Raw genomic sequence first — 12,235 nt, 5'->3', positions numbered from 1 at the left:
TATGGGAGTCCCAAAAACCCTGGAGGCCCCACACAGCAGATCAGAAGTTAATAAACTCGCCCTGCGGCCGGTGCTGTGGCTCAACATTCTAATTCTCCACCATCAATATCAGCATCCCACGTGGGTGCCAGTTCACATCCTGGCTGTTCCAGCTCCCTGCCTGTGGCCTGGAAAAGCAGTAGAGGACGGCCCAGAGTATTGGGACCCTGTCTCCTTGTGGGAGACCCGAAAGAGGCTCCTGGCTCCTGGCTTTGGATCTGCTCAGCTCCGGCTGTTGTGGCTACTTGGGGAGTAAACCAGCACATGGAAGACCTTTCTCTGTCTCTCCTTCTCTCTGCAAATCTGCCTTTCCAATAATAAGTAGGTCTTAAAAAAACAAAAGATAAACTAGACCGTGGCGCTCACAAGCTGTGTGGCCACTCCTGGGGCTCGGGCCTCCTCTGCAGCAAGTGGCCCCTGGTCAGTGGGATGAGGGGTGAGCATGTGTGTGCCTAGAATGTTCTGTGACAAGCACATGCCTGGAGCCCCTGCTCTGTCCCAGGTGCTTCTGGGGGCAGAGGCAGACCTGGGGGAGGCAGGCGGCCTTGCCCCCAGCGTGAAGCTTATTGGGGGGCCTGTGGGAGTCGGATCATACCTGCCAGCGGATTAGCACAGAGGTGGTGGTGTGCGGCATCACCGAGAGGATGGTGGGGGCTTCGTCGGGAGCTGCGGAGAGAGGCAGGCAGGTGGGCTCCAGGATGCCGGGGAGCCCACGGGCACGGAGCCTGCAGACTCTGGAAGGCAGGGCAGGTGCCGCCTAAGCCCCCCTCCACACAGACTGTCCCCCTTCTGCAGGCCCCAGGGCTCCGACCTGACCCAAGCCAAACCCAAGGACTAGAGTCCCCACAGCTGTCCCCAGAGCTGCAGGCCTGCTCAACTGCCGTGGCCCCGCCACAGCCCCGTTCACTTGTGTGGTCTCAGCATGGAGGGGACTCTGGTGCCTGGGCCCTGTGCTAGATCCTTCTTCTGACCCAGCCTCCCCTCCCTACTCCCAGGATGCTGCCCGGGGAGCCAGAGGTGCCTGCAGGCTGGGTGCTCCCTCTGAAGAGAACGCCCAGGGGCCCAGGAAAGAGCTCCAGGGTGTGAGGGACTGACCGGCCTGCAGGGTGGTCAGAGACTCAGACTCCTCGCTGAACTCGCTGTCCCCAATGTCGTTGGTGGCCTTCACTCGGAACTTGTAGGAAGTGAAGGGCTTGAGCCTGGGTGTGGAGAGGACGGCAGTGGGAGGAGGGTTAAGAACCGAGTGTCCCCCGAGGACCTCTCCCCGTGCCTCCACCACAGGGCCTCACAGTCCAGGTCCCTCCTTGTGTCGGGAGAGAGACAAGGTGCCAACCCAACACACAGACAGGAAGATGGAGGCTCAGACAGAAACTCTGCAATGAAGGGGGCCATCTGGGACTCTATCCCCGGGAGGTGCTTACAGATGGTCCATCTCAGAGGGCCGAGCAGGCATTCAAAGCTCCAGCCTGCCCCTCTCCCAGCACGCCCCTAGCTGCTGGTCCTTGCCATCCCTGCCTCCTCCTTTTTGATTTGCTGGAGGCAGGGGTGGGGACAGAGAACAAGGTCACAACCACAATGGACAGGGCCACAAGATTCTTAGCCAGCCCCGCTGTCCTGTACAAGACGGCAAGGACGGTGCCACCTGCTGGCTGGACTCTTGAGGGACAGCAGAACGCGTGCTGCTCTCAGGGGGCCGTCGGGGTCCCAGAAACAGGTAAACAGAGGCGGCCCTGACAGAGTTCCAGAGGGAGAGAAGGTAGGAGTGACAGAGCTGGAAGGGACCAGTGAACAGGCGCCTCTTGCGCAGCGCCAGCTCTGGAAGACCGCTCTGGGGTGGGCTGTTCTCTGTCCCCCTCCCCCGGCACCCACCTGGGACCCCTCGATGGAGCTGCCCAAGCTGCGAGGGGCCGGGTGAGGGGCTGGTGCAGACCTGCCTCACCTGTCCACGAGGAAGGTGGAGGCGTTGTGGCTCACGGAGGCCGAGTGCAGTGCCCACGGGCCGCTGGGCAGCTCCCGCGTCTGGACGGTGTAGTAGCGCACAGGAGACAGCCCGTCGCTGCCCGGCTCCCATGACAGCAGCACGCTGCGCGCCCGGACGTCCTCCTGCTGCACCACGGGCTTGCTAGGAGGTTGCGGCCGGTCTAGAGGGGTGGCGGCAGGAGAAGGGGAGTCAGGCCCCTCCCTTCCAGGGCGAGGAAGGATTTGGGGAGCGGTGCTGGGGGGCGGGGCGGGGCTGGGCTGGGCTGGGCGCTGCACTTGCTCAAGAAGCAAGACGTGCTGTGGGCCCAGGCCTGGTGCCTCCTGTCTGCCCTGATCCCATGCTGCTTGGAGGCTCAACCTGGCACTTCACCGAGGGGTGCAGACACCAGGGCGCCAGTGCTGCTGCACAGGTGTGGCCCAGCCTTGATGGAGTGGCTGGCACCTCTGCTTTCCTCTGTGGGCAGTCTCTACTTCACCCAACTCCACCCCCGCGTTTTGTCTCTCATCATTTTCCATCTGCTCTCCTGCAGGTTTCCCAAACTCAGCCACTCTGGGCCTGTTGGGGTGAAGTCCCCGTTATGGCCTTGACCTCTGGTGTCAGCGGCACCACCCCGTCTCCCTGCTGGTCGCTCTGTGCTGGGTGCAGGTTCTCAGAAATCACTTGCACACCTGTCTGTTGGATAGAGTCAGACAGCGGGTTGCTCTGGGGCCAGAGGATTGGTCAAGGGCTGGTGGGGTGGGGAAAACCAGAGTGGATGAGGGTCCTTAGGAGGGTCAGCTCGGCTCTGCCGGTCCACTTGACCCCTTGCTGCTGTGACTTCAAGAGTGGATGCCACCCAGGCAATGTGCCTTGTGGCTACTGTTCTCCCACACCTGTCATGCCTGGTTGCCTTGGGGTGCCCCTGCCCTGCCCCTCGCCCCCTCCCTGTGGCAGGCAGTCACCTCTCTTTTCCGTGGTCACCACCAGAGCCTCGGCGGCTTCCCCCCAGCCCTTGCGGGTCTGGGCCGTGATGCGGAACAGGTACACAGACTCAGGCTTGAGGCCGGTGGCTGTGTACTGGCGGGCACTGGGTGCTAGCACTTCCACCGTGGCAGTGTTGGCCGTGGTGGTGTTGAGCCGGTGTGTGATTTGGTAAGCTGTGGGGAGGGGAAGCAGACAGGTGTGCTGGAGGGCAGGGCAGGTTGCCCCCAGCATTCCGAGAGGGGGTCACTCATCCCTCGGCCCACATGGTACCTGGGCCATCTTAGCTGCTCCAACCCTCTTGGTCACTCCCCAGACCTCAGCTGCCATAAGGCACTGAGGCCCAAGGGATCCCACTACTAGCCCCATGTGGGGAAACTGAGGCAGGGAGAGGTCCAGGTTTCCCTGGTCGTAAGGTCTTGTCCTTCCCAGCTTCGCTGTGTCTTGGGCTGCATGGTTGTTTGGGGTAGGTGGTGGATGCAGGCACATGGGTGGCCTGGAACTAGCAAATTGTCCAAGCCCCCATTTTCAAGGTCAGGGGGCTGAGGCCATGCGGGACACAGACTTGCTCAAGTTCATGCAGCTGCTGTGGACCCTGGATGTGACAGGCAGCTTCCCTGTTCTGATGTCCAGCAGTGAGCACAGCTGTGCTGAGCCGGCTCATGCGCCCTCACTTGGCCACACTGAGAACAGCAGCGGACAGCTACCACGTGGCTGTTTGGTAAGTACAAAGCCAATCATGGGTCCTTGGGGGACCCAAACCCTCCCTGGGCCTACTGTGCCTCTTGCTGACACTGCATTTGCCTCGTTCACACCCTCCTGCAGCCAGGCCACGGGAGCAGGTGCAGGCTTACCAAGAATGATGCCGTTGGGCGCTGCTGGGGGCTGCCAGATCAACCTCACCGATGTGGTCCTCACCTCGGGGAACAGGATGCCCATGGGGGGTCCTGGGACTGGAGGGGGACAGAGGAGAAGGAGCCGGTGGTGAGGTTGCCACGTGGCCATGAGCCAGGGCAGCCCAGTGGGTGAGGAGGAGGATGGAGCCAGGCAGCTCAGGGAGTGAGCGTGCAGGACCCAGCACCAGGCTGGGTACCAGGGATGAGAAAATGCGATCCATGAGGTTCCTATTTTCAAACGGTGTCTTCTGGCATTAACAGAAAGCGGAATGAGTTGTCAACCTCAAAGCAAGTGTCACTAGCAGAGCTCTCCTTGGTGCGGTGTCTGTGGGCTCTGGGTCTGTTCTGGGGAAGCTCCCGGCTTCCTCTGCCTAGGGGATGAGGAGCTGCCAGGCAACAGAAAGGACACCCGGAGGAGTTCCCCTGACATCCTGGAGGCTCCTTTCTGGAGCCACCTTTCCAAGGACAGGATAGGCCAAGGGATAGCTGTTGTGCAGGTGTGGGGCAGAGGATGGGACGGGGTGGGGATGACTCTGTGTGTGTGTGTGTGTGTGTGTGTGTGTGTAGGGCGAATGCTGGGACCAAATGCTTAGAAACCTTGAGATTTCTGAACTTGAACTCGGTCTTACAGGCCATGGTGGGGGCTACTTGTCCAAGCAGGAGGAAGGAATGTATTTAGCTCCATTAGATCGGTTTCTAACTGGAGGAGGTACAGAACATGGTATGTGGTGGGCAGAGGATGGATTGGGTAGCTCTGGGTAGGGAGCTTCACAGCAGGGGTGGGGGCTGGGCCTGGATGGTGTCTCTGGCGCCTGCAATCAGGGCCAGGAGGCTCTGGGGAACAGCAAGACCTCTTTCTAGAAGTTTGCTCAGAACACCCTGGGCCAAATGGGAACCAGAGTCCCACTCACTCGGACTAAGAGCAGGATAACAGATTGGAATCCTGTGGCCCTCAAGAGTCACTTCCCCCTCGGGGATACCCGGGCGTGACTAGCATCCTGGGCAGAGGGGTCTAGAGTGCCCCCCACCTCAGGGCCAGCTGAGGCCATGGCTGGCCTTGCAGCGAGTGCACCCCGGGGAGAGTGAGGCTGGGTGGGCGGGAGCAGGGAGCACCCCCAGAGGTGCGGACTCACCGTCATCCAGTGTGCGCTCCAGGATCGGGGGGTGGCTGGGGCTGCCGTCGCCGATGCGCGTGAAGGCCAGCACCTGCACCTGGTACAGCACGTACTTGCCCAGGCCTGTGAGCTGTGCGCTGCGTGACGAATTGCCTTCCACCAGCCAGAACCGGGGCTGTGAGTCCGAGTCCTTCTCCTTATACATCACCTGCCGGCACAGGTGAGGGCTGTGGGCAGGATTGGGTCTCTGGGGGCCAGCACAGGTGAGGGCTGTGGGCAGGATTGGGTCTCTGGGGGCCAGCACAGGTGAGGGCTGTGGGCAGGATTGGGTCTCTGGGGGCCAGCACAGGTGAGGGCTGTGGGCAGGATTGGGTCTCTGGGGGTCAATGCAGGTGAAGGCTGTGGCCCTGGGCCTCTTCGTCCCCAAGGGCAGGCAGGCAGGAATGGGATGGGTGGACCTGGGCTCCTGGGAGTGGCTTGGCCCCCAACGGGACACAGGGCAATGAACACAGCTCATGTTCCCCAGGACTGGGCACCATAAAGATGGACTTGATCTCAGAACAGGAAGGGTCCTTAGAGAGGACAGGCCAAGTGAGGGACTGTGGCTTGCTCTGGGCCACACAGCTAGGAATGACAGAGATCAACCTAATTCCTGGCAGTGAGGCAATGTTTAAAAGAAAAATTCTTTGGGCCAGCATATTGGCTCAACTGGCTAATCCTCCACCTCCAAGTATCAGTATCCCATCCAGCTCCCTGCTTGTGGCCTGGGAAAGCAGTCGAGGACGGCCCAAAGCCTTGGGACCCTGCACCCGCATGGGAGACCTGGGTGAAACCCTTGACTCCTGGCTTTGGATTGATTCATCTCCGGTCATTGTGGCCATTTGGGGAGTGAACCAGCAGATGGAAGATCTTTTTCTCTATCTCCTCTCTGTAAGTCTGCCTTTCTAATAAAAATAAATAAATAAAGTATATATTAAAAAAAAAAAGAAAAAAGAGAGAGGGCCCGGCATAGTAGCTTAGCAGCTGAAGTCCTCGCTTTGCAAGCGCTGGGATCCCATGTGGATGCTGGTTCTAATTTCAGCAGCCCCACTTCCCATCCAGTGTGGGGAGCGCAGTGCCGAAGCAGCTCCAAGGAACAGCAAAGGCTGTTGCAGCATGGCGGCTGGCCCAGGGCCAGGAGGCGGGGTTGGTCTCGCCAGCAGGTAAACAGGAAGTCACAGGGATAGGCTAATGCCCTCGCTGCGATTATGTCATTGCTAGTGGCCTATCAGGTGGCGCCAAGTGGACCCACGGGGAGAAGTGATTGGTGGAGAGCGGTATAAAAGCGGCCGGTAAAAGCAATAAGAGGGAGAGGAGGAGAAAGATGGGGAGAAGAATGACGGACGAACGAGAAGACCGGGGCAGCAGAGAGGGGTAGAAAAGCTAAGGCGTATGGGGAGAAAAAGCGGAGAGGGGTACAAAAGCAATAATACCTACGGGGACAAGGATGGGGAGAAAAGCAGCGGAGAGAGGGGATATAAGGCAAACAGGGAGAAGAACGGGGAAAAGCGGCAGAGAGGGGTACAAAAGCAATAAGGCCTACGGGGAGAAGGATGGGGAGAAAAGTAGCGGAGAGAGGGCTAGAGAAGCAGGGAGAAAAACTAAGACCAACGGGGGAAAAGGCAGCGGAGAGAAGGGTATAAGCGCAGCAGCTTTTGGCAATAAGGGGTCCAGTTGTGGTTCCAGCTTTTCCCAGACCCTTAAGAGTGTGCCTTGTAGGTAGTATCGCTGCGGGTCGGTGACAATCCAGCTCCCTGCCTGTGGCCTGGGAAAACAGTCGAGGATGACCCAAAGCCTTGGGACCCTACGCCTGTGTGGGAGACCTGGAAGGCGCTCTGGGCTCCTGGCTTCGGATTGGTGCAGCTCCGGCCGTTGTGGCCACTTAGGGAGTGAATCATCTGATGGAAGATATTCCTGTCTCTCTTCCTGTCTGTATATCTGACTTTCCAACAAAAGTAAGTCTTAGGGAGGGAGACAGAAATTCCAGGAGCTAATGGAAACCCCAACTGTGAGTTTGGGGTCACCTAGGTGGTCTCCTGGGAGAGGACCCTGGGACTGCCGGACACCTCTCCACTGGAGGAAGAGGAGGCTCCCTGGTTGCCAAGGTGACTGATAGGAAGTGAGGGAGACACTGAGGGGGTGACAAAAACAGGGTGCCAGGGGTGGACAAGGCAGTAGTCTTACCTTGTAGCCCAACACCAGCCCATTGCGGTCAGCCTCTGGGACTTGGTTCCAGCGCACCAGCATGCTGCTGGACGTGGTGGCCAGCGCAGACACATTGGTGGGGCCAGACGATGGGACTGGGGTGGAGGAGGGGAGAGAAGGCACTCGGGATCTGATGTCAACCCCGCGGGGAAAACACATGGCAAGTTATCCTGCATGGTACCCCTGATTTTGGAAGTTGGTACATATGCTGTTTCTGGCGTCAGGGTTGTTAGCATGGCAAAGGGAGTGGGATGAGAAGGGGGCCCCAGGGAGGTCTCAGAAGGCTGGCTATCCTTTAAAAGGTAGCGGATCACGTGTGAATGACAAGGGTTTCCTACCAGCCAGGGTTCCTGTTCTGTGTGCAACCCTCTTTGCCAAGCCCTGGGAAGCTTGTTGACTGTGTGTCTAGAATGTTCCTAAAGCTAACTCCTTCCCTGAGCCCCCACTGCAGGCGCTCTCAGGGTTCCAGCATCAAAGCTGAGGGCAGGGGCCTGGCCATTCGGGACAGCTGAGCCTGCTTAGCCCTCCCACCGTGACGGGATCCCGGGGTCACCCACTGCCCCAGTCACAGGGTAGGGCAGGTGCTGGGAGAGGGATGAGGTAATGTGGCAGGTGCACTGTGATGAGGCTGAGCGCAGATAGGACGGTGGCCCCAGCCTGCTGCGGGCAGGGTACCTGACTCCCGGGTCCGGCCCAGCACCGGCTGGCTCCAGGGCCCGCTCCCGATGGCGTTGAAGGCCTGCACCTGCACGCGGTACTCGGTCCACTCCTCTAGGCCCTCGATGGTGTACTCCCGCTCCACGCGGTCCTGCACCATGTGGCTCAGTGTCTTGCCATGGCCATCCGACCTGCTGTACTTGATCTTGTAGCCCACGGAATCGGCGTTCCCATTGTATTCCATCTCTGGGAGGGGCTGTGGCAAGGCAGGGGCAGGCCAGGCTGCTGTGAGGCAGAAGAACCACGTCCTCTTCCAGAGAGCCCACCATCCAAGCTCTGGGTGCCCACCCCTGGTTGTGGCCTTGCCTGTCTCTACGTCTGAGGGTCCCCATGCCCCTGTGCATTCATTCCAGGCCCTGAGGAGGAGCAGTGGCCATTCTTGTTGGCGTACCTGCTCTGCTGGGGACCCGCCAAGACTCTATGGCCAATCCGCCCATGCACGTGGCCATCGCTGGCTCTGATTATATGTCTTGCTCAGTGACATCCCACGCTCCATTTAACTGCCACTCCTGATCTTGGCTCATGCCTGCCCTTGGGGAAGCGAGCAGGAGGACGGATGGGGCCGCGTCTCCTGTCTGCAGACCTCGGTCTCTCCTGCTGCAGTCCCCAGACTCCCACTTCCTCTCTGGTCTTCGCTGAAAAGACAGATTTCTTTCCTGCGCCTTAGGACTAGGCTGGTGGGGCTGTGTGTGCTGGTTCAAGGTTGTTCGGATGAACTTAACTGGCAAGGAAAGTGGGGGCAGCTGGTGTTGGAAGCAGCTGTGAGCAGGGCCCTTTTGATTCCTTTCGTGAGGGGGGCGGCGCAGCTATGGCCCCCACCTCCCTGAGTCTGCCTCTCACGTGCGGCCCACAGTCCACAGCTGACCACAAGTGATCCACTGCCGTCGGCTTCTCTTGAGCTCAGTGCATGCCCCCACCTTCCGCGGGCATGCAGCAAAAAAGCAGGCCAGAAGCTATTACGGGATCTGACACAGGTCCCTCGCCTGCTAAGCGAGGTAGCCGGCTATGCACCATGAAGCAGGTCAGAGAGAGGCGTTGGGGCCCCTCCTGGCCTGGTCACTGCCTTCCCATGTCCTTCTGCAGTCCCACTGGACACTGCGTGTGGCCCTGCCTGGCCTGGCCACTTCCTTCCCCCTTCACTCTGTAGTCCCTCTGGACACGGTCCTCTAACCTTTCTGGTTTGGAACCTTAAGATGTGATGTGCGAGGGAGGAGGCAACACAGGGACTGAAGGTTACTGGCCATGGGGCCCTGGGCTGGAGAAGGCTGCAGGGAAGACAGCTCTGTGTTGGTCCCGGCCTCTCTGGGAGGGGAGTCATAAATAGCCACCAAAGTATACACAGGGCTGACAGTGTCATATGTTTTTAAGGCAGGAAGGGACTTGCTTGTGGGGGACAGTTTGCAAGGTGCATTTGGCGCTAAGTTTCTGCCAGGCAAAGGAAGGAGGTGAAAGGGTGAGCAGGCCTAGGGAAGTGTTGGAGCTAGCGTTTTCTGCCACCCATGAGGTGTGCAGGGCTGCTTCCCAGAAGGTGCTTGGGTAAGAATTCAAGCTTGCTCCATGCTTTCCTCAGTTTGCTACCTGTGGCACCTGCACTGGGAAATAGCACCCGGGGAGGGTGGGCTTCTCAACTCCCCAGAGGGGCCAGTGTGCTCAGCGGTAAGGGTGGATTTGAGGGTAGGTGGGAGCGGAAGATTTGGGGAGTCCTGGGCACACTACCTGAGCTCTCTGTGCACTCTCTTATTGGGCAAACAGGGAGCAGGGGGGTTCCAGACCATGGCTTTGAGAGCGTGCAGGTTTGATGCATGCAGGAAAACCTCAGACGCGAGCCAGGTGGGACACTCAACCAATCATGGCTGGAAAGTTTTCGGTGGGAAAAACTGTGTGCTAAGCAGGGCTGGGCCTCTTACAGGTCCCTATTCATCAAGCACTACAATACTGCAGCTGTGTACACAGCACTTTGATGGGATTAGGTCTTGCAAAGCACTTGTGTCCAGGAGAGCGTACAGACATTATGTGCAACACCATGGTGTCTCATAAAAGGGACGGGAGCATCCGGGGATTTGGGTTTCAGCGGGTGGGGGGGGCGCGTAGGATGTCTGGAGGGAGGATGGCTTACAACCCTGACCTGTGGGGCAGGACCTGGAGGCCAACAGACCCCTCCCTTGCCTCCTAGCTGGTCCCTGAATCCTGCCAGTGAGCCACGGGGCCAGGGGCAAGCTCCTAAGCTGTGAATTGGCACGAAGATGAGTCCTCTGAGGTTACCCAGAGGATGAAACGGGATATGAGAGTCAAATGCCTGCTGCTGCCGCCTCCCTGGCTGCTCCCTAGCCCCCTCAGCAGCTCAGCACAGAGCAGGACTTCAAGAGGGATGTGCCGTCATACTCTAAGATGAGCCCTGGGGAGGCTTACCATCCAGCGGAGCCATAAGCTGGTCTCACTGGCTGTGCGCAGCGTCACGTTGGCCGGGGCCATGTCGGGGGGCGCCTGCAGAGTCTGGATCTTTCTAGAAGGCTGGCTGGGCGGGCTGGTGCCAACAATGTTGACCTGGCGCATGCGGAAGCTGGGGGTGGGGAAGAAGAGCATGAGTGAGACGGTGAGGGGCTGCGCCCCTCCCCCGAGCTCAAGCGGCATCGCCCACCCCGAGCCCGTCTGGTTACCTGTAATAGGTGAAGGGGTTCAGGTCGGGCACCTCCATGGAACGGGCATCAGGCTCGTTGGCGAGCTGGTGGATCAGGAGCCACTCCTCTCCCTCCCCAATCACGCCCACCTGGGAAAGGGAGGCACCCTTGGGCTCAAGCCCTTGCACAACTCCCACGGCTCCTGCAAGGCGCCCAAGGGGGCCACCATCCATCCTGGCTCTTGACCTTGGCTCCAGGGAAGATTTGCAGACGGCTTGTGTTAGAATGCCACCTGAAGCCCCTGGCCCTACCCTAGACCCCAATGAGCTGAATAGTGGGGGTGGTGCCGAGCAGTGGGGTTCTTCCAGTGAGGCTCATGAACACCCCGGGGTGTGGCTAACGCCCCCTGCTGGCACCCAAATCAGCAAAGCACCAATAGGCACTGTGGGTGGCTAGGCTGCCCTCAGCATCCAGGGTGCAGGCACAGCTTAGAACCAGGGCTTGCAAAGGGCTGTAGGCAGGCCCGGTTCTGGGGCAGCCACTCTCCCCCCAGGCTCAGGAAGGCACGAGTGAGGGGTGGGACCCCCACGCACAGGAGAAGTGTAGGGGAGCGGGCATTGCAGACACAGCTGGTCCCCAGCTTCCAGTGTGTCTAATCAAAGGACTTCTCAGAGACTGCGAAAGTGATATGCACTTGGATTTGATGCCTTTTTAATATTGACACTCCCCACTCCCCAGCAATGCTATCTTGAGATGTTCAGTGTAGGCCAGTGTGCATATTCTGAGCACAGCTAAGGCAGGTGAGGCTGGGCTAGCTTGCTTGACAGGTTGGGTGTCCTAACGTGTTTTAGGTTTATGATATTTTCGACTTATACGAGTCGTTTTTTTAACCAAGTGGCCTGCATGTACTCGGCTCACCTGCACTCGGCCATCGATAGTTGTGTGTGGAAATGCAAACTTCAACATGCATGGGGCTCTGCCTTGGAGAATTTGGGGCTGTCCAAGGCCAGGCTAGCGGGCATGTGAGTCATAGGGCACCTGCCGGCCCCCTCGCTGCCCTCCAGCGGGGTCTTACCTGGGCTTCCACCAGCCAGCGGGAGATGGAGGTTTTCCCATCGTAGCCGGGCCTGAACTGCAAGGTCACAGAACGAGGACCGATGTTGGAAATGCCCAGGTTGGTGGGGGCTCCTGGGAGTTCTGGAAGAGGAGAGGGTGGAATAAGAGGTCGGGGGGGAGTTCAGGTGAGAGCAGGGGTTGGTGAGAATGTCTTCCCCTACTATCAGTTGCAAAAGAATGCCTATAAACAATAGAGGCCCGAGGGACGTGGAGCTAGAGAGGACCTCAAGGGCCAAGTAATGGGCCCTGATTTCCTTGGGACAGGTGGGGACCTGTGTAGGTCTCTCCTGACAGAGCAGGCTGCTCCAAACCAAGTAGGGCTCAGTGACCTGGGTGGGATTCAATCCCCCCTTCCCTCAGCACAGCCCCCCATGCTGCTCCCCTGCCCACCAGAATTCAATACCCCCTTCCCTGAGCACAGCCCCCCACGCTGTTCCTCTGCCCACCAAGGCTGAGGGAGGCCATGGTGGGCAGCGACAGGGAACAGTTCTTGCTTGCCAACCAGCAACTTGGGGCTCCTGAAGGCAAGGCGAGCAGAAAGAGCCGAGA

At 59.3% G+C, this 12,235-nt stretch overlaps 1 protein-coding gene across 2 annotated transcripts in view; it reads right to left on the bottom strand.

Moving 5' to 3' along the window:
- SDK2 (sidekick cell adhesion molecule 2) overlaps nt 1-12,235 on the bottom strand; it is a 212,975-nt gene that overhangs the window by 25,372 nt on the left and 175,368 nt on the right. For both annotated transcript variants that reach the window (XM_058676262.1, XM_058676263.1), the window contains exons 22-32: nt 11,646-11,767; nt 10,610-10,719; nt 10,362-10,512; nt 7,911-8,148; nt 7,215-7,330; nt 5,010-5,199; nt 3,835-3,933; nt 2,962-3,156; nt 1,979-2,180; nt 1,135-1,238; nt 635-705 (exon numbers count right to left, since the gene is read on the bottom strand). In XM_058676262.1, the coding sequence (XP_058532245.1) occupies nt 635-705; nt 1,135-1,238; nt 1,979-2,180; nt 2,962-3,156; nt 3,835-3,933; nt 5,010-5,199; nt 7,215-7,330; nt 7,911-8,148; nt 10,362-10,512; nt 10,610-10,719; nt 11,646-11,767 (1,598 nt within the window). The remainder of the gene's footprint in view (nt 1-634; nt 706-1,134; nt 1,239-1,978; nt 2,181-2,961; nt 3,157-3,834; nt 3,934-5,009; nt 5,200-7,214; nt 7,331-7,910; nt 8,149-10,361; nt 10,513-10,609; nt 10,720-11,645; nt 11,768-12,235) is intronic.

The sequence above is a fragment of the Ochotona princeps genome, chromosome 17 (assembly GCF_030435755.1).
Source record: "Ochotona princeps isolate mOchPri1 chromosome 17, mOchPri1.hap1, whole genome shotgun sequence".
NCBI lineage: Eukaryota > Metazoa > Chordata > Mammalia > Lagomorpha > Ochotonidae > Ochotona > Ochotona princeps.
The sequence above is the reverse complement of the archived record's forward strand: the minus strand, read 5'-3'. Positions and strand labels throughout refer to the sequence as shown.